Source organism: Delphinapterus leucas, chromosome 7 (assembly GCF_059928025.1).
Source record: "Delphinapterus leucas isolate spDelLeu-1000000601 "Yukka" chromosome 7, BTC_Dleu_Yukka2, whole genome shotgun sequence".
NCBI lineage: Eukaryota > Metazoa > Chordata > Mammalia > Artiodactyla > Monodontidae > Delphinapterus > Delphinapterus leucas.
In genome coordinates, this window is record NC_143135.1 from 48,739,508 (window position 1) to 48,767,051 (window position 27,544).

At 42.2% G+C, this 27,544-nt stretch overlaps 1 protein-coding gene and 1 pseudogene across 1 annotated transcript; one reads left to right on the forward strand and one right to left on the reverse strand.

Annotated features, from left to right (window-relative positions):
• The first annotated feature begins 6,262 nt into the window (after nt 1-6,262).
• LOC111169228 (olfactory receptor 51I2-like) lies at nt 6,263-9,036 on the forward strand (annotated as a pseudogene).
• A 3,836-nt stretch (nt 9,037-12,872) lies between these two features.
• On the reverse strand, nt 12,873-14,849 carry OR51E1 (olfactory receptor family 51 subfamily E member 1). Its single transcript, XM_022563238.2, has one exon. It carries the CDS (start codon nt 14,398-14,400, stop codon nt 13,447-13,449), a length of 954 nt encoding a protein of 317 aa, XP_022418946.1. The 5' UTR covers nt 14,401-14,849; the 3' UTR covers nt 12,873-13,446.
• Nucleotides 14,850-27,544: the final 12,695 nt, after the last annotated feature.

Consider the following 27,544-nt stretch of genomic DNA (forward strand, 5'->3'; position numbering starts at 1 on the left):
TCTACAATGGGAATATTATAGTGTCTATCTTATAATGTTGTTATAAGGATCAAGGTGTGGAACGTAATGTACAACATATAGAAAATACCAATAAAAGTTTTCTCTTGTTGTTATTGTATTCATCACTCATTTATTCATCAGAACCAATGTTTGATCTCTGGCTAATTTCTGAGACCTCAGAAATGAACCAGACTCAAATTTTTGCCTTTGAGAACCTCATAGCTTATTTGAGTAGAGAGAAAAATAAGTAGGCAACTATGATGACAAATAATAAGTTATTGATGCAGGGTAAGCACAGGGATGTGTAAGAAAAAAAAACCAGTAGAACTGTCCGGTTTATGAGTTTTCTGGAGGCTCTGTCTGGGCTAGATCCTTTGAAAAATAGAGTATATTATGCAGATGCGGGAATACGGAGTAGTTTGGGGCAAGTGGAGAAAGAGTAGGAGAGGATACTGCAAATGAAGGAAACAGCAAGTTTGCTTTCTTAGAAGAACAAATGGTTTAGTGTGATTAGAGAAGAGAAGTGGCAAAAGATGAGGCTGGAGTAGAAGGCAGGGCTCAAGCAAGCAGAACTTTTAAAAATATAGTATATGCAAAGGGAGTTGGGTCTCTTCCTGGGTACAAGTATGGTGCTGTTTCCAGTGGGTCATGCTCCACTATAAAGAGCAAATGGGATTTTGAAGTGAGATCTTAAAGGGATCTTTGTATGTTTATACAGCATTTACTATCTTCTACTTTATATTCTAGTGATAATGAAATTACAGTGACTCCCATATCAAGGACTTTTTTTTTTCCTATTTGTCTCCTAGAAGTAAAGGCCCAGCAGAGAATTTGTGCTTGGTGACGATTTGCCAGAGTGAATTTTCCAAAGACTAAAAGGGCAGAACCACACTCAGAAGAGAACTCAATATTCTAGGTCTGCTGAAACTTTAGAGTTTTTTATTAAGTTGAAATAGGCTGTGAACAGATGGAAAGAATATTAGACTAGACATCAGAAGACTTAGATTCTAGTACCGACCTTGATATTATTTTCTTCCCTGTGTTCTTTTGAAAAACACTTTCTCAAGTCAGAGTATTAGTTTCTGCATTTGAAATATAGGGATAATAATACTTCCTTCGTTCCACCACAGGAGGGATAAGATAATAAAATGAGGAAAAGAAATAACAAGGTTCTTGAAATCCAAAATAAAGTACATTTCTTTAAGCAAATATAGTTCCTAAAGTTTCATTTCTTCCCCTAGTTTTTATAGTTTGTGATGAAATTTAAAGAAAATATCCCCATGACCATTGGTCAAAGTTCGAGGGACTACCCTTAGAGGAAATCAAGGTGGATATAAGAAGAGGAAAATTGAGAAGTTAAATGGCACACAGTTTGGAAAATGTCTTCTTCCTAAAGTCTAAAACTCTTAGGACTGTATGTAAGACTCTTAGGTTGATTTCTCCCAGAGGCAAATTTTGAGACAAGACTTAATTACAAGTAGTTTTTTCAAGAGGTTTTTCCAGGAAGTATTGTTAAAATATATATAAAGAGAAGTAAGAAAACCAGTAAGGGTGAGTGATTGAACGTGTTACCTGTGTGAATAAAAGGGGTGAAAACTCAAGGAGTAATTTGGAAACACAGTGTAGAATATGCTTCAGAGTTATCACCACTGTGGAGCCAGGAAGGTGAGATATTTACCCTCCCGTTTGTCATTGGCTGAAAGCTGCTTCCTAGCACTTCATGTCTGCCCCTGTGTGATGGAAAGAAACCCTCCAAGTGGGGACTCATAATTGGGATGCAGGAGGATGCTGTCGGGATAGAAAAGTGAGTACTGAGGGTTATGGGAGGGGTACTCAGTGTACACCACACTCTTCACCTGGCATCACTCTGATCACAGGTTTACACTAAGTTAACTGCATCCATCACTCATCCTTCACAGTGGTGGCAATTTCAGAAAGAGAAGGAAAGGAAAAAGATTTATAACTAAATGCATAGAGGAACAATCTAGAGGTCCCATTACTCTGACTGGTCCCAAGGTAAAATTAATATTCATAATTTCCCTCTTTTACCACCCATTCTAGAGTCCACCCTTTCATGGTCAGACTTCTTCCCCAACAGCAAGCAACCCAGACCTTTTCCTTAAGGAAGGCGCCACCTTTATAAGCAATTTATTCGTGTTGGTCTCTAATGTTAACAAGTCAGACATTCAGCAGTGGCAGTAACTAGATTTGCCTTGGGAAAAGGGAGTTTATTTCACTGGACTGTTGCTTACCTCCATCTCTGTCACCCTGGTCACTCAGTATAAGGGCCCATCATGCAGGCACTGGGGTGAGGAGGGACAGAAGCTTGTTGGGCACTGGATGTGTCATCCTGTCATCCTGTTTACCTGGTTGTTCAGCGCTTCCTTTAGGATGGAGACTCTCTGGTGAGCATTAATGTGAGACATAGATTTGCACATTTTAGTTACATTCTCATATAGCCATTCACATATCTTCCCCAGACTTTTTTGTTTTCAATCTTCCAATATTTCTTCTTCCAGGCCTCCTCACTATTCTTCAGGACCACCTCTGAATAAAACTGTAGTGAGGCAGCACTATTTGTTTTACTTCTACCTACATATTAAGCCACTCCAACTGTGAACCAGGCCCAGCTTACTTCCTCCTCCATCAGTTAGACATAGGGAAATCCCCATGAGACTGTAGGTACAGCTGAGGAAGAGGCATTGATGCAAAAGAGACAGGTGACAGGAAGTCTAGGCCACCTGTTTATGTAACTCACTTGTGCCTGCTAAACTTGTACCAGTATAATTCATAGTACTGTCGGTACTCACCCTTACGACATGGGTAGGCCTGACAATAGCCATCTAAAATAGGAAATTTTAGTCACATAGTCACTTGATGTCCCATGATCAAGTGTTTAATTCCTATTAGGGTCCAGTAACATTCCTATACCTGTCTTTTGAACAGAGAGGACTCTGCTGGAGACAGCACGGCCTTGCTCCAGAATCCTAGGAGTCTGTGCTGCACCTCTCCTATTAGGGCTTTATGGGGACTTCACACATATTTATCTACCACAGACACAACAGGCATCATGGTTTTACCAAGTTATATGGCCCAAGTGACATAGATTCTTGCATCACAGACTAAACCTGCTGCAAAGCCCTCTCTTGTTCTAGGCCCTCTCAAAACTGACAGCCTGCTACACACCTGTTGAATTATTCCTAAGGGTATATGTGCTCTCTCTAAAATCCAAGGAAGACTAACAGGTGCTGTGCCTCTTTGCTGACAGCAGGAAGGACAAGGTGCAATAACATGTCTTTTACCTTGGAGAAGGTATGCTGACAGGACACAGAACACTAAACCTATAAGAACTTCACTGATGTGTCAGGCGGCCTAATGTTTGAGGACTTTATCTCCCACTCCGTGATGTGTATATGTGTTACCAGGGTATTCAGAGTACTTACCACTTCCTGGTTTCCAAAACCTTGGTTAGTTATCTCAATATCCATGTCCGAATATCATGTTCCTTCAGTTCTTAAAAGCCCTTTTGGTGAAAAGCATCTTTCCTTCTGTGACATAGGCATTGCTTCTTTTCTCATGACCTACTGAGTGTTCCATCTAGTTATTAGTCACAAGTAGTCTCACCCCCATGTTGGCTAACTCTGTCTCTTTCCAGAAAATAGAAAGATCCTCTTTTTAAAAATGAGGTAAACAGTACAGATGGGTCACTGAAGCATGTCAGTGAACCTTTTGAAAGCATGTCTTAGAGAGGGCTGGGCTAGATAACCAAAGAGTCTCTATATTCCAGAGAGTTCTGATGGCTCATGTCTCTAATCTCCCTGGGTTTCCTTTCTCCTGAGAGCTCCCTTCAGCCTCCTCCATCTTCCTTACCCTCTCGTCACATGTTCCCATCCCAGGGGTGAAGCTCAGCAGAGAGTAATTTCTCTGTGACACAAAGCTTGGTGTCCCTGGAGATGGGCTGCATTTCCCGCAGCAGCATAAAAGGGGAGTGTCTTGGCTGCAGGGTCTTCCTGGGCTTCTATAGGATATGGTACAACAAAACAGCCTGGGGAAGCAGCCAGGGTGAGTAGCCAGGGCTGAGACTCAGACCCTTCTCTATGCCCAGCGTCCTGGAGGGCACCTCTTTTACCTCCTCCTCTCCTCCTCCAAAATAAGAGTCAAATAGAAATAAATGACAGAAGGCAGAGGTAGCAGAGAAATATGGACACAGGGGTATTGAGTATCCTCAATGGTAGTTTCATATTCTGCATAAGGGAGAGATCAAGGAGAATCTCTTGCTGAGGATTCTGATTAGCTCAGAGAAGGGCTCAGAGTCCCAGACTTTATTTCTAAGAATGATGCCTATATTGATGATCTGAATTGGTAATGGTTAAGGATACAAAATCTTTTCCGGGCTACCATTCTAGAAAAATAGAAATGTTCATGCTTGGCAACACCCAAGTATAGTCTGCAAATCTCACTAGTAAAATTTTCATTCATTCATTCATTCATCAAAACAACCAAATTCCCAAGATATACCATACATTGTGCTGAATGGAGCCTTATCAATATAAATCAGAATTACTGTTCTTGGGAGGCTCAAGCTAGCTGAGAGGAGAGAGAAATCAGAAATTACCATGTAAGCGACTGAATGATTGAATGGGGTTTCTAAGAGACATGAATGAACAAACAGCAGGGAAGAAAGAAATGGTTGGGCGTCGGGGAGGGTTGTTTAGCAAAAACAAAGGGTTAGGAGCAAGAAAACCTTAGGGGAAGGGTATTTAGAGGAGGGAAAAAAAACAGAATAAAGTAAAGAGGTGGGAAATTAAAAAATAACTCTATTTCAGGACCACTGGATCTTGCAATCATAGAATGCCAGAATTAGAAAGATGGATAATCTAGTCCAGTTCCCTTTTACAGGTGGGGAAAGTGAGCACCATAAGGAGAAACTGACAAATTTTTAGTAAGCCTGGCACCAGGGTGCAATCTGTCACAAACAGATTTGGAAGAACAAGGTATTTTCTGGCAAACAGAACCAAGATTAGATCATTCTACGCTCTCTCCTCACTAGACACTTGACTTCTCCAAGCCTCAGTGTCTTCACTGATATACATGGAGAAAGATCTGTCCCATGATGTTGTTTCAGAATTGAGGGAATTCATTGTTCATCAAAACTTGACTAATTTCTAATATGTGTCTTATATAACCAGCACAACTCAATGATATAGTGGCATAGCTGGGTCCAGAAATCTCTTCTCTAATTCTCTACATTAAAATAAGTTGAAATGCATCATATCTGTTTCATGCTGTATGATAGTTTTACTCCAGCAATTACAAACCATGGAGAGAAAACCAAGGGTCTCTGCCCTTGCAGTTGCCCCAGAGATGCTAGAGCCTTGAAGGAATATACATCCAAGTGACAGTACAGAGCTCCAGCTGAATGCACTGATGGACTGGCCTAGAGAATGATTAAGAAGTTCAGTGGAGCAGGGATATGCCAATTTCAATGCGGTGCCTTAGGAAAATTGAGCTGATTAAAGCAGTTCAAGAAATCTGCAAGAGGAGGGGAGTGGTGGAGAGAAATGATACCAGCCAAGCAGCCACCCTAAGAAAACCATAAGAGAAATGATGAGATTATGAGCAATTGAATTAGGGGCTGAAAAATGGGAAGGAGAGCACAGATGTAAGGCATATTGGGCAGATAGAATGAGTTGATGAAAAGACATTCATTATCTTTAATTCTATGCAGATCATCCAATGGTAAGATTGTAAGTACACATAATGTCTGTGAGAGCCCCCATCACACTTCTCAAAGCAGAGTATGGATAGACCCAAATACTTGAGATTCATTGTTGACCTGTTATGAATTCATTTTTTCAGACATTTAACCAAACACTTCATTGGAAATTTCTTCTATGCCCAGTCATCCATAAATCAAATATGTTTCTGATTCTATGATGCATTATTGTCTGGGAAGACCTCAACCACACTCTTCTTCAAAATCAACCACTGATCCTAGTATCTGGAGGATAAGGAAACAGAAATTTTCTTTTATTTCCTCTCTTTCATGAGTTTGTAGATTTGATTATTGATTCTGTCATTTATTTATTCAAACAAGCAAATATTTGAGAATCTGCTCTGTTCCAGGCATGGCACTATGCAAGAGCTATGTGTCAGCAAATAAAACCATATGGCTGATCTATTCATGGCTCATACCGTCTAGCAAGAGAGAACAAAAGATTTCAAGGAAAGAAGCAATCATAAAATTATAAAATGTGTAGAATGGTATAAAGGAAATGAAGAACGTGTGGGGTAAGGATAATGGGCTCTGGGCACCTACTTAGTGAAAGTCATCCCAAATGGTCTCTGGGAAAATGATATTTAAGATCTAAAGACTGAGGAGCCAGCCATGAGAAAAGCAAAGAGAGGGATATTGGATGAACAGGAAAGCCCCAAAGTGAAGAAGTAACTTGGCTTTTTTAATAAACTGAAATAAGGTCAGTGTGGTTAAAGAATACTGAGCAAGCGTTAGTCCGTTATGTGATAAGGGTGGAGAGTTAGGCAGATACAAGATGATAGGAGTTGGGAGGGATTAAACTGGGAGATTGGCACTGACGTATACACACTACTGTATATAAAATAGATAACTAATAAGAACCCTAATAGCACAGGGAACTCTACTCAATACTCTGTAATAGCCTATATGGGAAAAGAATCCAAAAAAAAAAAAAAAGAGTGGACATATGTATATGTATAACTGATTCACTTTGCTGTACACCTGAAACTAACACAACATTGTAAATCAACTATACTCCAATAAAATTTTATTTAAAAAATGATGAGTCAATATCATCATATGTCATCATATCACAAGCATTTTATCAGAGTGCACTGGGGAATGACTGAAGGGTGTTAAGCAGGGGAGTAACATAAACCAGTCTCTTCCCTGAGCCTCAGTTACATCATCCCTAGAGTAGGGATAGTAATCCCTTCGGGGTCTACATCACAGGATATTCGTGAAGATTAAAGGAATAATATACAGTGAAAGATTTAGAGATAGACAACATGTTAGACAGTAACAACAAAAATCATGTCTGTGGTGCTTTGCACTTAAGATAATTTTTCACATACTTTGTCTCATTTAAAGAAGAGGTCACAGAAAAGAATATTGGATTTGGAATGAGAGAGACTCAGATTCAATATCCAGGACTACAATATATGAGCCGTTCATTCAGAAGTCAACCGCTAGAGTTGAGTCTCAGTTTCCTCATCTGTATAATAGGAGGGGGAAGATGGCCTTGTCCAAAGTCTCTGTTGATTCTGAGATGGAGAAATTCAGTCAAAAATGCTTAAGTGCAAATCAATTTATTATAATCAAAAATGTATCATACAAAAGTCAAGAGCAAGAAAAACATGTGACCTTAGGAAGACCTGGTTTCAGGAAGTGCAAAGCCATCTCCATGGGGGAAAAAAAGCAGCTTCTCACTCTTTCAGACACTCTCTCTATGGGACTACAGGAACTCTCATCTTTGCCTCTTTCTGCATATCTGATTCAATGATCCTTATCTCTCTCCAAACAGGTATTCTCCTTTTCTCCCTATGCACATGGAAATAACACATCCTCAATTTGGCCAACAAGTAGACAATGACCAGTTTCTCTGAACTCTAATCACTGTTTCCTGCAGAGAAATTTCATTTCATCAGCTCATACCAGAGCTCAATGTTAAGGATGATGAACTTTTGCAGGATAGATAAAATAATGTAATAGTGACATGACTCTTAGGGCCCAATACTGTGGCTGAGAGGGAACAGCCTTAAAAAGAAATTTATGATTTTTATAATAAAGTGAGAAAATCTAGGCAAATGCATTAACATAGTATATGGAATATAATATAATAGGGAGTCAGTGAAGATTTAAATTGTTATCATTATTAGGTTTTAAACATATTGGTGAATAGTATAACCAGTTATGGAATTGATTTTTAGAATTGGGATTCAATACTAGATTTTTCTTTCCTATCATCCTGGATCCTCTAAGTGTCTGCCCAGATTGAAGAGACCACATCTTTCTGGAGACCTCATCTATCCCACAAGGATGCTCCCTTCCTGGTCCTCTGGCAACATCTCCTTCTTCCAGCCACCTGCTTTCCTGATGATTGGCATCCCAGGGCTGGAGGCTGTTCATGGCTGGATCTCCATCCCCTTCTCCTCCATGTACACAGCAGTCCAGCCCTCACGGAAACTGCCTGATCCTCTTGGCTGCGAGGAGGACCCCCAACCTGCACCAGCCCATGTACTACTTCCTGTCCATACTGGCGGTCACCGTTGTGGGCCTCACCTTGTCCACAATGCCCACCACCCTGGCTGTGCTCTCGTTTGACCATTAGCTCATCGGCTTCAATGCCTGCTTGGTCCAAATGTTCTTCCTCCACTCTTTCTCCATGGTGGAGTCCTCAGTGCTCCTGGCCATGTCATTTGACCACTTTGTGGCCATCTCCAACCCCCTGCGCTATGCAGCTGTCCTCACAATGTCATCATCAGGATGGGACTGGCCATTATGGCCTGTGCTACCCTGTCTCTCTTCCCAGGGCCATTCATACTTAAATGTCTGAACTTCTGCCCTAATAAGATCCTCTTATCCCATTCATTCTGTTTCCATCCTGACGTGATGAGAAGAGCCTGTGCTGACATCACCATAAACATCCTCTATGGGTTCTACGTGGTACTGTCCCCTGGGGGCATAGATTCCCTGCTCATTGTCCTGTCCTACACTCTCATCCTGCCCACGGTCCTGGGGCTGGCCTCTCCCAGGGAGCTCATCGGGCCCTCAACACCTGTGTCTCCCATATCCTGGCCATCTTTGTCTTCTTTATTCCAGGTATCACCATGTCCATGATCCACTGTATTGAGAGGCACCTGCCCCCCATTGTACATGCCCTTGTTGCCTATGTGTACCTGCCGGTGCCCCCTGTGCTCAACCCCATCATCTACAATGTCAAGTCCAAGCCCATCAGGGAGGCCATGCTCAGGGTCCTGAGGGGCAAAGACCAAGGCTGATGTAATTATGAAATATCGCAGGGTCTGGGTACCATAAAAGACACTTTCTATAGCCTCATAGGAACCTGCTACCCTCAGCAAACACTGAAAATTCCTAGTCTATGCTAATACAGTGGGAAGACCATCAGGCTTCTTCACGATACAAATGGATGTTCACCATTTACTTTGTACTAGAAGCAGTGCTGTGGATTAAAGACTGAGAAATATGTTAAATATGGTCATTTCTTTATAGAAACTCACAATCTTGTGCCAGGATAAAGGCATGTAAATACACAGTTAGACTGTAGACTTACACACACCATAATAAAGTTCAGTGCAAGAGATTACTAGGGACTGCAAATCTGTTCTTGCCAGAACTGTCCTGGGAAGATCGGACAAACCTCTACAAAGGGGAGAATGTTTTTATTTCATCTTGAAAAAATATATAGGGTTTTTCTAGGCAAATTATGAATTAACAAAGAGGAAAATCTAGGGCAAAAACACATGAAAAAGGCATTTTTAATTTTTTCATGAAGTTTTATTGAACAAGTGAATAAATAAATGTGTTGATCATGTGATATGGTACCACCCACCTCAGCGCTAACTCTTCTTATAACCCCTCTCAGGAATGTCCTTTTCTCCAAGAGATCCCCTTGCTTGACAGATTCCATAATGAAGTCTGACACTGACAATTGCATCCTCTTCTATAACGCCATTTCAGATCTGCTCCAGATTATCCACACCCTCATTCTTCAACTTTGTTAGAGTTAAAAGCCCTACATCCTTGTTGGCTCCCTTAGGAAGGGAAATGGCAAGTCCTGCATCAGCTTCATTCCCTTTGGATCAAATCTAAGATGAAAAGCTGAGTTGCCAGGGGAGTGGACAAGAAGTTTGAAAGTACTTTGTTTAAGAGATGAACAATGAGTATCAACTCTGAAAGCCTAAACCAATGTTATAATATAATCCTTTCCCAAGTTCAGATCTGTCTATGTCAAGAAGGCCAAAAAAAAAAAAAAAAAGGCGGCGGCCAGACATAGCGGAAGGCAATGACTCTTCACATGTATGTCTATTGCATCCAAGGGAGTCTTATCTCAATGTAGTTAAAGGAGTGATATAAGATACCTTATTATCTTAAATAGATACAACTCAGAGGTCTCACTCAAACCTTTCTGAACTGGAAATGGTCCAGTTCTAAAGGTCTTTCAAGAAGTCTGGGAACACTGAAGAGGGAATACTTCTTTTGGCCTGACTAATCATAAACAGCTTCATTTAATAATGTGTTACTAAAAAGAAAAATGGCAAAAATCAAATCAGACAACAGAAATAGAGTGAAACAGAGGCTTTAAAAGTACATAAAATCAATGAGAGACACCAAGTAAAGTAGCTGAATAATATGGTATGTGGAAAAATTAGAGATATTATACTGGAAAAGTAAGATGGGAACAGGGGGAAAGGAGGCTACTGTCATTCTGAGAAGTGCAAATTTTTATGGGAAGTAATAAAAGATCTCTGATGATTTTTAAGCAGGGAAGTTAATCAGAGTCATGCTTGGAAAAACTCCTATAAGCTATGTGGGATTTAGGACTGATGCAAAAGATGTTTAAGGCAAGGAGACCAGTGTGGAGATTTTGACAAGTGTCCGAGCAACAGGGGAGTATCTTGACTAGAGAATAGCTAGTCAGAATTGAGAACACAAGACATGTTTACGAATCATTTCTAGGTAAAACCTAAAAAAAATGAGTAAGGGACTTGCAGATTGAAATTTCATATTATGCAGACTTCTCTCGGGCCCAACAAAGTTCCAATAGCTGAGATGGTGGGGCCAGAGACGAGAATAACCAAATAAAGGAAATGGGGAAGGTAAAATGATGCCCATGTAAAACGTATATGATGAAGGTCTTTAAACATACCCTAACTTCTAGCCAAATCTCCTACAAGAGGCAGCCTTTTCCCCTTATCCTAGTTCTTAACTCCAGGCTCTTCTGGATGACCCAGTAAGTGTTTATGAAGTAAATGACCGGATGTAGTTTTGTCTCTGTATCTGGCATTTAGTACTTATTGAGAAACACAAGAAGGTGGTGGTGGTGGTGATGTGTATGTGGATGTGTGTGTGGATGTGTGTTTGTATTTACATTCACCAAATGGTTAATCCATTTAGGATCAAAACCGTGAAACTTTATCCTGAGCATATAAACTATCATAGACTTGGCATCCCTTTTGAAATCTAAGATAGTGGCAGCATCCCCAGGAAAAGAAAACTATATGTGTCTGTCTGATTTATCTCTTTATTATCCACCTATCTATGTCTCCAATGGGATTTCAGACAATATAATACAGATACACACATTCATCATATGTGCATACAGAAGCATGTACACAAACACTTATTAAAAATCTGGAAGAATAAACACCAAAATGCCAACAATAATTTTTTTAAGGTGACAAGTTTATTGGAGTTTTTATTATATTTTTATTTCTTTTATATTTTCAGAGTGTCTAAGATTTTTGTTTACAGTGGTCATATACTGGTTTCCTAATATGAAAAAAATCTGTCTCTTTCTCCCTCTTCTCTCTCTTTCATTCTGTTTCTTTCTTTCAATTTCAATGTCAAGGCACTATCAGGAACTGGGATGACCCTCCAAACAGTTCAAAGTGACCAAAGCCAGCACTGACTCTAGTTTATGCCCTATGTTCTGCTGGCCATCACTCACCTGGGCATAGCAGGTTCCATACTGCTCACAATTCTCATCTTCTGGATTCCAGTCCAAGAAATTAGATATGCTCTTTCCATATCCTCTGTACCAAGTAGTCCTGTGCTACTAGCTATAGCTGGAAAAGTCTGGCTGGCCATGTGCCATGCTCTCTACTATACTACCTGCTTCTCACACTTGCCTACCTCTCTTTTGGATGGAGATCTCATTCCTCCCCCATTCATTCCTACTGTACTCCTATAGTGCCCATACCCTTCCTTCCCATTCTGCTTCTTCTGGGAGTGCTGTGCTTGGCTTGTAGGGCTCCTGGGTGGGCCTCTGGAACCATACTCATGCTAAGTACAGCTATCAGGGATGCAGTCTTTACTGAGCTCTCCTATGGTCTTGATCTCTGAGCTTTGATGCTGTGGGCATTCCCTGAAGGGTAGCTCAGAGCCCTGGGAATACATGGTGTTCACTTATATACTCTATTCACTTTCTGTGGACCTATGTTTGACTTAGCCTTGCTTCCTGGCTAGCCACCCGGGCCACTGGCCCTACTCAGTCTCACAATACCTCCTGCTCTTGACTCCCTGGTCTATAACCAACCCTGCTCTTTCTGCCATAAGCTTCTAGGTTTTCTCAGCTGCATCTCTCCATGTAGTGTCTCTCCAGATATCCAGTGAATGTCCCTACTGTTAATTATACTATTTCCCAAACTAGCCACTGTTTGGGAATTACCCAAACATACTCCTGTTGCTACTACACAAGTACAATGGCAAATAGGCCAGGAACTATTGAGATTAAAGCCATCAGCAACATTAACAGGAAATTCCTAAATACAATACTGGATGAGTGAGAAAGGAACTTAAATACCTCCCCTAGAAAATGCAAGTCTCTGGAATGTCTAACTCACTATCCCACTAGTCTAACATTCCCTCCTCACAATATGGGATTGGGCATCAAAAGACAATTTTTTTTGAGCCTGCGTGATCTCATTGAACATCAGTTCCCCCACTGGTACAATGGGGGTAACTAATCATATTCCTGCCTAAATTAAAATGTTGATAAGAAAATTGGAAATGAAGGAAAAATTTTCACAGTCTATGAAAATGCTCAGAATACAGTATATCATCTTTCATTAATGTAGATAAATATAATCTTTTGTGAATTTACTTTCAATCTTTTCTTAAGGATTGCTACTCAGAAGAAAAGAAATTATTTTTTCTCTGTGGTCATTTTGAAGAGGGAAATCCAGGTATGTCTCCTTTCCTAAGATCCAAAATGGTAGGGCATTCTGAAGAGGAAATCATGGTTTTAAGCCAGATTATCTAATTGTATTATATTCTCATATTTATTTTATTTTTGCCTTGCCTAAGCCTTTGGTAAATGTCTTTTAGAAATATCACCCTTATCTCAGAATGCTATAAACTATCAGTGCAAGCAACCATATGAATTTTTTGGACTTGAGAATTGGACTGAATGGTTAAGTGGGAAGTAATAACCCTCCAACCACAACTACCTCAAAGAACTAAAGGGTAAAACAATATTGAAAAATAAGGATTGGGAGTATACAGTTCTGCTGCCCCTACTCAGATGGAGATTCTCCAATCAGTTTCATCTTTGAAGGATCAGTTGTGCTTTCATTAAGAATTCTTTTCCTAATACTGTCTTCCAAAATGTTGAAATTAAAATCTGAATTGAAGGACTTCCCGTGAAAAGGAAGTTTGATTCCTGACACCTAGGGATTCGAAGTGTGGGTGGTCACATGGAAAAGACGAAGGATACGCTGCCGGATCTCCTTTGTCTTCACTCCATAGACAATAGGGTTGAGCACGGGAGGAGCAAGCAGATAGGTGTTGGCCATGATGACAGGCAGGAGGGAGTCATGCCGCTTGTCAAACCGGTGCACCATAGACAACCCAATGAAAGGTACATAGAATATGAAAACAGCACACACATGAGAGACACAAGTACCAAATGCCTTTGCCTGGGCTTCATGTGTCAAGCCCAACACAGTCTTGAGGATAAGCAGATACGACAAGGAGATGAGAAGTGAGTCCAGGCCAATGGCAGAGATGATGACAATGAGGCCATAGATGATATTGACGCGGATGTCAGCACAGGCCAGCTTCATGACATCTTGGTGTAGGCAGTAGGAATGGGAAAGGATATTGGAGCGGCAGAAGGGCAGATGTTTGATGAAGAAAGGCAGGGGTGCCATAAGTGCAATACCCCGTACCACAGCAGCCATGCCGATCTTGGTAACACGAGGCAATGTTAGCACAGTGGCATGGCGTAGTGGGTGGCAGATTGCCACATAGCGGTCAAAGGCCATGGCCAGCAGCACCGTGGACTCCATGCCAGATAACGAGTGGATGGCAAACATCTGTAGCAGACAAGCATCAAACTGTATGGTAGTGGAATTGAACCAGAAGATGGCCATCATTTTGGGCATGGATGAGGTGGAGATGAGGACATCAAGGCCAGAAAGCATGCAAAGAAAGATATACATGGGTTCGTGTAGGCTATGCTCCGTCCACACAATGTAGATGATTGTCAAGTTACCTAGCACAGCGATAATGTAGAGGGAGCACAATGGGAAGGCCAACCAGAACTGAGCTTCTTCCAATCCTGGCAGGCCTATTAGAATGAAATATGTGGCACTGGATTCGTTGCCACTGGGATCCACCATAGTGAAGATGCTGAGCTGAGACCAATGCCAGGCAGGTAGAGGCTGGAATACAAAGATAAGCCATTGTCAGATCCTCCAGAATTCCACTGCCATTTTTCTTTTCCTCCACCCTGATGTCCTGTTCTCTGACCAGAACTCCAACTTCATTTCCTATCCGAACTCTGATTCTATTCTAAACTCAGCCTAACTATCCTTCATAACTCAAGGCCCAAATGAGCATTCATCCAGTCTTTCTTACTAACCCCACCTCTGAAGTTAATTCTGAAAACAAATGAAATACTAAAGTAAAAATTCTAAGCATTTTAAATCTTTTAGTTCACCAAGGATAGGTTATTGACTAAGTACACATCAGATTTAGATGATAAAAATTCCCATCGCTTCTATCTTATCCTACTTTATGCTCCCCTATGCTAAATACCCACTGTAATTCTAATTATATCATTAGACTATCGTTAAGACTAATCCCAGTCCAATGTAGCAATACTCTAGTAACATAGATTAATGCTGAAATCTAACCTTATCACTAATCCTAATGATCTCACCAATTCTAGCCTTAACCCTAACTTTAACAATAACCTAAGACTTAACTCTAGTTGTTATTTAAAACTTAATGTAAAACTTCATACACCTATTTTATTATGATAACCCTTAATTTAATTAAAAAAAAAAGACACTAACTTCATCCTGAACTCTAACTCTACATTTCACTCTTGCCCAAATGTCCACCCAAAGTCTTACACTTGTTCAGACTGCCCAGATTATATCATAAAAGGAACAATGACTGCAATGAATGCCAATGGTGTCCCACTCGGATTCCCTTCACCAAGTCAATGCATCTATATCCCATTTGCAGTGGGTGTTGAGTACTAAAGACTCAGAGTTCTCCCTTTCTAGAGAAAATTTTCCTTGATCAAATGAGAGGCACTTCACCCAGGAAGTTATGTTATCCCCACCAGAGCACATCTAGAAGTCAATGAGTGCCTAACACAAAGATACAAAAGGCCAGCCTTCTTGTCTTCAGGTGGGACCAAAGCTGTGATGTAATGTGTGCTTCAGAGCTTCTTGAGGAACCAAAGCTGAAGCTGGTCTCCAACTGAGATCACAGCCTCACATAATTTTCTTTCCCTGCTCTATCCTATTTCCCTCACTCATCTTCTCATGACAATATATCCTTTAAACAAGAATTTCTACCTCAAGCTCTGTTTCTAGGGGACCCACCAGGCTTAAGAGAGTGGGACTGACACAGAGGACTAAACCTGAAAGATGATGGCATTAAAAGCACTGGAGGAACAATCAGTCCTATACCAGGGTTCCAATATCCTTGAATCTGGCTATTAAAGTGATGGATATAAGTACAGATTGCTGAGGTGGGAAATGTCAGATTTGAGTTTTCTCAGATTATATCTCTCTGTTGAAACAATTACAGAGTTAACTAACTTCCTCCCTTTTTTCCTTTCCTCCATTCACAAATATTCACATGCTCCTACTAGTTATTAGATTATATAATTGTAGTTACACACACTATATATGTGTATGTATTCTCTCTCTCTCTCTCTCTCTCTCTCTCTCTCTCTCTCTATATATATATATATATATATATATATATATACAGCTGTCTCCTCTCCCCATTAGGAAAATAGTGACACTTATCACTAGGGTATATTTAAGATAATTTTATCTTGGTAAGAAAAAAAGAAGGGTTAAGTTCTTAAGATCTGGCCCTTGACAACTGGGGTAGGGGCTTCTGCACGGGCTACCAGACAGCAGTTGAATGCACAGAAGAGCTCATGGGCAGCATCAGGAGGGGCTTACACCATTCACTGGGCTCAGGATGTGTTGATGGTCTTTGTTCCACTGTTGAGCTGTCACCCAGAGGGTCCCTCAGACCAGGCACAAAGGAGAAGACACTGGGAGCATGAGTTTTAGAACAGAGAGTGACAGAGTTTAAACAACTGGAGGGAGAAGATATAAGGAGCCATGCTTAACCAAGAACTTCAGGCTAAGAGGCCAAAGTCTTCTGTGTCACTTAAATCTTCTGTACTGACCTCTCCGTAGCATATGACACTGTGATCAGTTCCTTCCTTCTTAAAATTTCTCCTTGTTCCTTCTGTTTCTCATCTCTCTCTGATCACTAGTTCTTGGTTCTTTCTGGGTCTTCAGCCTCCTCCACTTGACCCTTAAGCATACTTTTAAATGATAATGCTCTCAGAATTTTATCCTCAGATCTCTTCTCTCTATATATACTCTCCCCGGGCCATCTCATCTCCTTCAGTAAACCCCTTATTTACGTATAAACTATTGATTCCCAAATCTACTTGGGAAGGCCTGAATTATCTTTTGTGATCAGATCCATAATTCTAGTCACTAAAAGAGTCCACTGAGTTGTCTCTCAAGCACATCAAACTCTCCATGTCTGAAGATCGAAGTCTTCCAGAGGCAGTATTGTATAGCTTAATGTTAAGAGTATGAGCTCTGAAATCGATCCTGGATTCAAATTCCAGTCAACAACTATGTTAGCTGTGTGATCTGGGGCAAATCATTTAACCTTTCTAAGCCTCAGTTTCTTTATTGTTAAAATGAGGATAACAGTCACTGCCTAATAGAAGTCAATGTGAGGATTAAATGAGATGAGTGTAATGCTTTTAACACAATGCCTGGAACAAAGTAAATATGCAAAAAATTATATCTGTTGTTGTTAACTGTTTTCCTGTAGTGTTTCTTTTTTTCTATTAAGGTGGCCTAAACAGACACATGAGCTAAATACCCTGATTCTCATGGCCACGACCCTAGTGTTAACTTTGTCATCGGCACAATCCCAGTAATCTTCTACCCACATGAAATCAGGTCACCATTTATTGTTTAAAAAATACCTTTGTAAGCTCCAAATTAATTCTGGAATAAAGACTAAACTACTAGGGTGGGACAAAGCTCTGTCTTTCAGCATTCGGCCCTAGTTTCTCTCTCACCACTCTTCACCATGGTCCCTATGCTCCAGGCACACTGGAATACATGCCATTTCATAAATGTAGCATTGATCCCATGCCTCTGTGTCTACTTGTCTTTTTTACTTCTCTTCCCTTTGTCATGGCCCTCCCAGATCTCCCTCCTTAAGTTCCCACTGGGCAAAATCTTATCTTCCACATCCTGGTTTACTGTCTCTTTCCTATGCACTTTCCTAAGCCTCTTCCCCTTGGGTATGATTAAATGTTTCCTGCTCTGTACTCCCAAAGAAATTTGTTTAGGTCTCTTTTTATGCATTTACCATCCTGAACTGGAATTATTGCTATGTTTATTTCCCACTAAATTATTAATTCCTTAATGTTAGGGACCCTATCATATCGATTAATTAGTGTTTAGTTACTGTTGGTTGAAAATAAACATTATATTATAAAAGGAGTTTTATCAAAAGAAGAATTCCTCAGTAAGTGTCTAACAAGGGTAGCACAGCCAAGGGGTAAGAAAGACTGCCATTTGTCTGAACTATAGAGATTTTTGAGAAGAAATGAAGACTGTTTGGAATGTTAGGGCGTGGTGGTCATAAGTTCAGAACAAGAAACTTTAGAGTCAAACAGAAAAGACCTTTCTTACCCAGGGAGCCAGAGGGCATGAGAATGGGCATGTGCAGAACAGGGCAAGTGCAAAGCCTTGGCTCTAAATAAATGCAAAGTGGGCATGCAGCATAGTCTGTGCCCAAGAGAGGGGGTGACCTAGGATCCCTGACTGGAGACATTAGCAAAAAGGCTCTAGTGCTCCAGAGGGTCAGATATCAATACCATCCAGAAATTTTACATGGACAGGCAAGGCAAGCTGGGCAATTCCCAGGATAAAAATGTGCTGCCTTAGGAAACACACTGCGGAAGAATCATGGGTTCGCACATTCAACCCTATTACCTAGGAGGGTAAAGTGATGTGTTGAGCAGAACCCTGGGACTAGAAATGAGAGTCTCGGGTCTAAGTAAACGCAGAGGACATTAATAACCTCATTGTGTTGCTGCAAAATTAATGAGGTCAGGAATGTCAAAAGATGTCATAAAACAGCATCACAGGGTACAAAGCACTTTTTTTCATGTTTCCATAAAAATGGGGAATAAGGTCTCTGAAAATGTCTGAAGTTTCCAAAAACTTTTTATCCCCCTTCCATCTGTCACCTTAACTGCCACTTCGCCTCAAGCACACACTTATACACACACACATACTAACTAGCAGCCAGTCTCTCACAATGGCAAAGACTAAGCACTGAGATGAAGATGCTGAAACACTGAAGCACAAAGCTGAAGCACTGAGATTCAGCCGGCCTGGAAGGGAGGCACCTCCACAGCACGAAGTGGGCAGTTTTCACTGGAGGTCAAATCAGGATGGACCTCAGAAGGCAGCAGCAGGAGAGAAATGGAGGAATAGAGAGGGGAGCCAACCGGAGGACCCAAGCATCACCCTTCAGACTGTCCAGCCCTGAAGCACCCTAATCTCCCACAGTCCTGCCAGCTGACTACCAGCCTGAGCAGCTTTTAGCAATTAGAACCATAGCACACACTCAGATAACATTTGGAAGCTCTGAAGGAAACTGGAGCTAAATCACTCTATTTTGAAAACAAAACATAATCAAGGAAAAATAAACAAAGAGAGGGGTCTTTTTCTTTATTAGAAAGCCTGCACTTCCTTAACCCCCAGGGAGTAGCCCTGTGCTTGAGATTTTCTCTGAAAAGTCACACTATTTTAGCAAGTCTCAGGAAGTTTCTTGGAGAACTGTGAAGAACATCTTAGCCCTTTCTTGAGGATGGGGCATCAGGAGCCTCCAGTGATACAGAATAGAAATCTACATTGAGGCCTTCAATCCTCCCCATTCCTTCCCCCTAGCCTCTAGGACTCTGTCCCCCAGTGCCCTCACAGCCCCCATACCAGCCCATCCTCACATTCTTTCCCAGAGCTCTCTGAATGCCTTCCATCTCAGACACGTGTGGAAAAGCAGTCAGGGATACAGACCCATAAGAACAATGAGGTCACTGCCAGCATTGATTCTATTGTTTTTATGATTGTAACAGAAATCACTGAATACCTACAAAATGCCAGACAATATATAAATATTATCTAACCCAGGAGCAGTTCTGCATAATAGGACTTCTATGTATCATTTCTACGTTATAGGTGTAAAAACTGAGTCCCCAAGAAGTTAAATAATATTCCCAGGGTTTAGTAGCTGACCGGTAAAAGAGATATTTGACCTAGACTGTTCAGTTCCAACACCTGTACATTTTCCCTTTAACCGGCTTTGTGTTGCAACTTCTGAAAACAAATAAAATCTGCCCAAGAGGCAGGGTAGAAGAAGGGCTTGGTAAGTAGGACACCTGGCCCAGCTAGACTCTTGGAAGGGAAACCAAGAGTGCAGTAAAGGGGACCCTCCTGGACTGGGACTTGGGTGCTCTCCCCTTTTCAGCCCCAACTCCTCTGGCTGTGACTTGGGAAGGGCCCACAGTGGAAAGTAAAAAGGTTTATCCTCTACTGAGTACTTTCTTCTCAAACAATACAGGCCTCTCATCAACCTGTCAGGCAGGTAACATTAATCCCATTTGACAGATAAGGATGTTGAGGGTTAGTTAGCGCTCTCAGCTTCAAATCCATGTGCTTTCCAATAGGCCAAGCTACTGCCCTGCCCCTTTCCCAGTTTCCTTTTGAATAAACCAATGGTTTTTAAGGATTATTTCAATGTTAATCTCCAAAGAATCCCAAATTTTGTCCAGAAGGCCTCTCTAAGACTCAGGACACCTGACCAGGTCTCCCCACTTAGGTTCAGTGGCTAAACACACAGAGTGTTCCATGCCGAGAGCAGTGGGGTAGGGGCCTCTGGTGCCCCTGCCAGCCTCTATGGGAACACCTGGAAGAAAATGTCCTTGGAGGGAAGCCCAGGAATACCTGGGAACCTCTGGCTCTTACTCCCAGGCCCAGAGAGGGAAGGCAGACCTCAGGGGTGATGCTGTGGCTGGCAAGGATGATCAGAGCTCATCACTCAATTCATGGAGAGGGAGCCCTTCTCTTAACACTCCATGAGGGTGCTGGCCGCAGAATCATATCCACCCCAAATCATCTGTGTCTTCTCTCCCTCGTACCTTGCTTGGATTTGATAACGCAGATGAGCCCTTATAGGGCCTTGGCCATTCTTTTTAGAATGGCCACGAGGAGATTGGAAAGATGAGAGATAGCAATTTCTGACTCACAAAAAGCAGTGTGAGGTTCCCACTCCCACTCTCCTCACTCAAGTCAGCCTGGCCCTCCAAAATCACCCCCAGGCAAGCTCCAGGGGTCCAGGGCCCTGCTGATCCCTTTCCCAGGTAGAACCAGAGCCAGTAAGACTCCCACACACCTTCAAAGTTCGACCTAGTTATCAGGGCCCTTCTAGGCTTCTCTGAGTGTTGCCTACATGCAGTGGAAAAGCCTGATCTGGGACTTTGATTGGTACACTGATTTCTTTTTTTTTTTTCCAAAAATTATTGACTGAATGACTACGCCAGACTCGGTGCTAAGCGCTGGAGATACTGAAATACAGAGTAAACAAGTCATGGTTCAGGCCTCCAGTGGTGGGGAGACATTAAGACAAATATGCAGCTATCATAACATGTTGTGATAAATGCTAGGACAGGGGTAAGTACAAGAGCCTCGGGAGCAAAGCAGACAATAGCTCACCAAGTTATCAGGCTCAGAGGGCTTCCCTGAGGAGGTGACATCTGAGCCAAGACTTGCAGGGCCAGTCACAGTTAAGCAGGCAGGGTTGGGGGCGTGGGGACAGCAGCATTCAGTGAGACGACAAAACACATTGAGCGCCTACTATGTGCCCAAAACTGGAGATAAAACAGTGGATAATACAGAAAAGATCACTGCTCTCATGGAACTCAAGAACTAGGAGAGCCATAACAGAAGGTAAACAAATAAGCAAGAACATTTCAGGTAAAGATAAGTGCACTGAAGATAGAGTGATGGATAGAAAAGGACAGAGGCGGGGCACCCTTATTTGAGACAGCAGGTCAGTGAAGGCCTCTCTGAGGCAGTGATATATGAGCTGAGAGCTGGGTGATGAGAAAACACCAGCCATTCTAAGATCGAGGCAAAGAGTGTTTCAGGCAGAGGAGGCAAGAGAAAAAGGTCTTCTGCTTTGGGGGTTCCCAGGAGGAAGAAGGTCAAGGTAGCCCAAGTATCAAGAGCACAGGAGAGTTGTAAGAGATGAGGTCAGAGAGGAGGGCAGGGGCCAGATCGTGTAGGGGCTTGCAGGACATGGCAAGGAGCTTTGATTTAATTCTGAGTGACTTGGGGGAATTTAAGCAATAGACCTGATCTAATTTGTTTTCAAAAGTGCATTCTGACGAACGCAAAGACCCAGAGAGAAAGAGAACACACGCTGTTTGAAAAGCTGCAAGTGGTTCAGTGGGAGGAGGGGGGTGGGAGGTTAAACGAGTGCAAGGCAGGGGCAGTCGCAGTGTGGACACAAAATCCACTATTTAAATGGGCTGAAGACTGAACCCTGATCCTAGACACAGACTGGGTCAGCATCAGAGCCCCGGGAAGATTGCTAGGTCTCAGTCTCAGCCACAGCCTGACTCCTGATGCAAAGCACGACATGAGCCTGGACCCCATTCAGAGCCCACAACCCAAACAGAGCTATGGTCTGACCCCTGATCACAAAGTGAGCTTTGACCACACTAACGACCTGAGTGGGACTGGCTGCGTTCTCACACTGAACCCCAATCAAACTCTAGCTCAGTCCCAGCCCCATCTGTTCTCTGCCCCCATCACTTTCATTTAGGCCAGTTCCCGCCAGGCTCTACATGGGCACCCCAGTAAACCGATCACTAGAAAATTTCTTGAAAACTGCCTAGGAAGCATCCAACACCACCCATGCTTCCCTTCACCACACGAACATAGAAATTGCTAAGTCTGTCTGTCCTTTGAGTCAGGGGCCTCCTTTACCTCCCCGGTCCTACCCCTGGACTTCTGGTTCTTCCGGGCCTGGTTTCTCATTCACTCAGCAGGTCTAATGAGGGACCCCTAGCTGCAAGAAAAACCCACACACCCGGACTCACCCCCAGTCTCCTGCACTCACCTCAACTGCGCTGAAGGAACGTGTGCCCTTTTCTCCAGGACTCTTCCAGAAGCAGTCTGGCAGGCTGCACTGAAGAGCAGCCCTCTCTGTCTCCACCCCCTCCTTTGAGCCTCCCACGTCAGGCTTTTTTATTCTGTCATACCTCCTCCCTCCTTTGGCTTCTCCCTCCTGGGGGGCAGGGTGCTGCCAGAGGGTCTATCAGCAGGTACCACTTGTAGCCAACTGTGGGACTGGTGTCCTTCTTGGCTTCTGTGTTCTGGGAAGGTGTGCCTGGAGTACGGGGGAGGAGGGGCAGTGGGTAGAGGGGTCTCTAGAATCCTCCCCAGATGGGCCCTGTGCCAGCTGGGATATTTCTGCCAGTTCCCATGTGAAGTTAGACAGAGTGAATGAGTGAGGAAAGGCTAGAAGAAGCTCATGTGTGTGGCCATGGCCTTTGCGAGGAGTTTTCTCCAAGTTTCTTACCAGGCTTATCAAACTCGGCCAGAGGAAAAGCAGGATGTACTTTTATGGGGACCCCGAGATTAAGTGCCAACTCATCGCCTTCCTGAAGCTTTCCCTGACCTTCTTTCCATTGGTGGTGCCGCTTGGGTCCTTGCTGGGCCTGGATCCCAATGGACCCACCTGCTTTTCCCCAGAGCTCTAGGGCTGCATCTTCTTGGTCCCCCAGGCTCTGGGGACTGTCTCTAGCTAACGCATAACAGGGATCCCTGGGGACCATGCCTCTGCCTTCCACTCCCTGGCCTTGAGTTCCTGAACTTCTTGTTGAGGAAGGAGGACGTGGTTTCCTTAACCCTCCCTTACCTCCAACCCCAGCCATATAAGACATCTGTTTTTCTCTTAAGGGCAAAAATAGTGAGAGGACATTTTAGAGAGTTAGAGAACAGTTTGAATGTGAAACGAAATACCTCGCATATTTAAATGTTTTTAAAAAGTCTATTAATAAAGCAAAGTAAATTTTAGTTGGTTTCTCAGTTTCACAACTACAAGTTTAAATTCACAACACAGGGCATATGCTGACTTAATCTATGTAAAATTAGACAACGTCAAATCAGGCCATTCCAACTCAGACCGCATCAAAACTAGTGATTACCTGATCTCCAAGTACCTGTAAACCTGCAGCCTGACACTCACTGCCATCACCCTGGAGCCATCTCTGCTGCTTCCTTCAACCTCCCGTAGACTTAGACAGTGTGAAGACTTAAAAAGTGATACCCCAGGGACTTCTACTTCTGGCCAAGACAGAATAACAGGAAGTAGCATCCACCTGAAGGAACCTAAAATGGACAATATACATAAAACAATAGTTTGCAAGATACTGGATATCAGGCAATGAAGGACAATGAGCCCTGCAGCCTGGGAAACAAATGAGGTGAACCTGGGGTTTCCCCAACTTACTGCCTTGAGAGAGGTTCCCTGCTGCAGGCCAGGGTAGGTGAACCCAGGCAGAATCCAGAGGACACCTTAAGTTAGGGTCGTGGAGCTGAGAGTCCAGGAAGCTCCAGCTAGCTAGAGTTTGAAGACCAGGTATTGGAGGTGAGAGATCTACACAGAGAAAGAACTCCAGAGACATGTAGAGGGCCCTCTGCAAGATTCCAGCTGAGTACTGAGCCCACATGCACGTGAACAAGCTACCTAAAGCTGGGACAGAGCCACCTGGAAAGATTAGAGGTAGCACCACCACCCAGTGTTCACACAGGGCCAAGGAGAGTGACTGTTTCCACCAGCCAGACTAGAAAACTTCAAGATTCACAGGGCGTTGAGTAGAGATTACAGAAGGATCCTGCCTTCATAGTGGGGAATAATTAACCAAATATTATCTATAGTATAATGTTGGGTTTAGATCATAATTGATCATTAATGGGTGGGGAAAGTACTTTGTTGACTTTATAAAGTAGCACAGGTCAAACTAAGGACGATAATTTATAGAGACAGGAAAAAGAGATGAGCGTGGATGGGGTGGGGAATGGGAGGGCTGGGGAGGGATAAGTCAATTTATTTATCTTAGGTAAACCGGAACTCACTCACCCTCTCCTTCTCTCCAAGGGGTCCCAGCCAAAGAGCCATTGAACACATTATATGTCAGGCCCCAGAGACAAAGAAAACTAGTGTTGTCCTCAAGGGAGACAGACAACTATGTATATGGATATTTCAGTTCTGTGATGGAAGATAAACAGACAGCTATCATAAAACTATTTAAGCTCTATGACAGAGGGATAAATATCCAGTTGGAATACAAAAGCTTTAAGTTTTATGACAGAGGGAAACAGACTCTGCGGGAGCCTAGGGGAAGCCCTTAATTTAGTCTGGCAATTAGCCGACTTTTCCAACAAGCAACAATTACCCCAGTCACCCCCAGTTATCCAAGTAAAGAGATTCTGGAGGAACAGAGATTTCCCAAGATCTCCTGAGAAAGAAGGCCATGAGTTAATCTAAAGTCAGTGATACTGCAACCTGGATAAGGGACTAGCTCCTGGCCTTGACACAACAGGTTGTTATGAAAGGTGAAGTCTGCTGTGCTTTGAAAATTCCCTGTAATGCAATAAACATATCTCATTTTATCAGTTTTATTATTAAAACCGTTGCCACCAATGTGTATTGATTACTTTCTATTTTCCATGTGTTTTCACACCTATTATCCTATTTAATCCCCACAACCACCCAACCAGAGCTACATTATACCTCCTTTTTACAGCATTTAGAGTTTCCAAAAATCAATGAGGTGCAGTAGGCTAAGTAACTTGCCCAAATATTAAAGCTAGTGATCCTAACGTCTATTGCATCTAATTCCAACCCCACAATGTCTCTTTTCCTAATACAGTTATCTACCATGTCTAAAGGAATTTCTTGGCAAGGTTGTGCTGTCTTTGAATTTCATTTGTAAATTTGAACATCATTTGTAAATCAGACACCAGCATAGGAAAATAAATGTCAACTTGTCTGAAGCTTTGTGAAAACACTTTATTAAGAGAAAAAGAGTTGTTTTAAGAACAATAAGTCAGGACAGCCACATGTGGCAAAACTGGTGATGCACTGCACAATACGGGAGCACCATTCACGTGGACCATGGTGTGGACAATGTTTCCTAAAGCTGTACAGTGAGACAACCATGAATATGATCATTTCTTGCATATTTACAACACTTTGAAGTCTACAAAGAACATTCATAGGGTTTAAGCTTTACAACATCACTGCTATTGTAGTTTCTCATTATACAGAAGAGGAAACAAAATCCAGAGAGGTTATACAGTATGTCACTTTATGATATTTCCAGGACTTTAACCTTATAAGTCGTACTTCAGTGTTCTTTCTTCTGCCTCAAATGAGCGTACATTGTTCTCTACCTATAATTCTTCAATGTGAACGTTTTTGACCTAACAAATTTCAAGAGCTGAAAGTTAAGTGAGTCTACGTGGGGGGCGGGGAGACCCCTGGGGGGGTGGTGACAGAGTCTTCACAATGTCTCCTATTGCTCTCCTTCACACCCAACCCCCATCCTCGTTCACTGATTCCCCAAAGGGATTAAAAGAAACTCCCTACAATCAAGGACACTTAAACATGTTTAGTAGATTAGCAAGAAAGCCAAGGAGGAGGGGAAGATATGTGATTTGCTACTGAAGCAAATTTAGGGAGATCAGTGCCTCCAGAAGGGTGGGAGGAAAGAAGGGAAGAAGTCACAGAAGCACCTGAAATCCTTGTGGTCAGGATGAAGAAGGTGTGGTCTGCCTATTGAGAAGATAACCACTGTGCTTTTCTATCAGTCCCAGAGACTGAAACATAATCCCAGGCTGAGCCCAAGCCAAGAAACTGGGCCTCTTTGAGTCATGGCTCCCAAATATGGAAATTACTTCAATTTCCTACCTCCATCCTGATATATACACACATTCTTCAATCAGTGCCCAGGAACACAGAAGTTATACCCATCTTGTGTCATATAATCCATACCCAGTGCACAAAGGAAATACTCCCTAAAACACAATAATCACAAACAATGCATACACACACACACACCCTTGTACACATATCTTTTTTTTCACATATCCTTCAGACATTATATTCCACCTACATATGACTAAAGACATATATATTACATAAATGGATTTCATATCACAAATACGACAACAGATATATGCCCAAAGATAAACACCACACATGCCAAAAGGCACAGCATCCCAACACTACACATTCCACACACTCATGCATATTATATATTCCACATTGTTATGAATATGTAACATTGTACATTTACATATTACAGATATGAAGGAAAAAAGAGGCATCATTCTCATCAGATACACATAAAGATATTGTCCATCATTCTCACATAGGTGCACATCACATACCAACTAACAGAGACCACATAAACATAATAAACGTACAGAGACATTATTTATGAAGTGTATACACACCAGGACACAACTATCACACAGACCAAAACACAACTGGCACATGTTCTATGTACTGACACGCACACACTAAAAATACATACAGTCACATAAACACACATGCTCACAGCCACAACCAGGATAAGCATCACCCTTCAGGAAAAACAGTCTCCAATAGAACCACATAGATGACATTGACATTGCCAGATTCCACATAAATACACTCACATGCATACAGAAAAGTAACATTTCATGTGAGCTGTTTCTTCGTTTGCTACCGTCTTCCTCCCTCCAATTACTATCACCCAAATACCTTCATTAACCCCTAAAAATGGCTGTGTAACCACTTTGGGGTCCAAGAAAGAAGCTTTATAGCTAACACAGATTCACTGACATGGATACATGGAAGCAAAATAATTAAAATCATATATCAAGACTGGAATGAATCCTAAGGTATGTCATTTACAGCCTTCTCATGTCAGTACTGGGTGTATTTTCTGGTTGGGAGAGAGGAATACAGCAAGGCCACCATAGCAGAGAGACTAGGGTGATCATTCACCAGGATAACCTGTCCAAACTGTCGTAAGTCCTTCTGTATTGACACATTCCTGGAGACAGAAATTCAAGGTCTATTTAAGTAACTGGGAGCAGACATCCCAGTGGGTTGGATGTGCCA

What these genes read in the sequence shown, in the direction of transcription:
- OR51E1 (XM_022563238.2), bottom strand. Translation starts at nt 14,400, where the DNA reads ATGGTGGATCCCAGTGGCAACGAATCCAGTGCCACATATTTCATTCTA.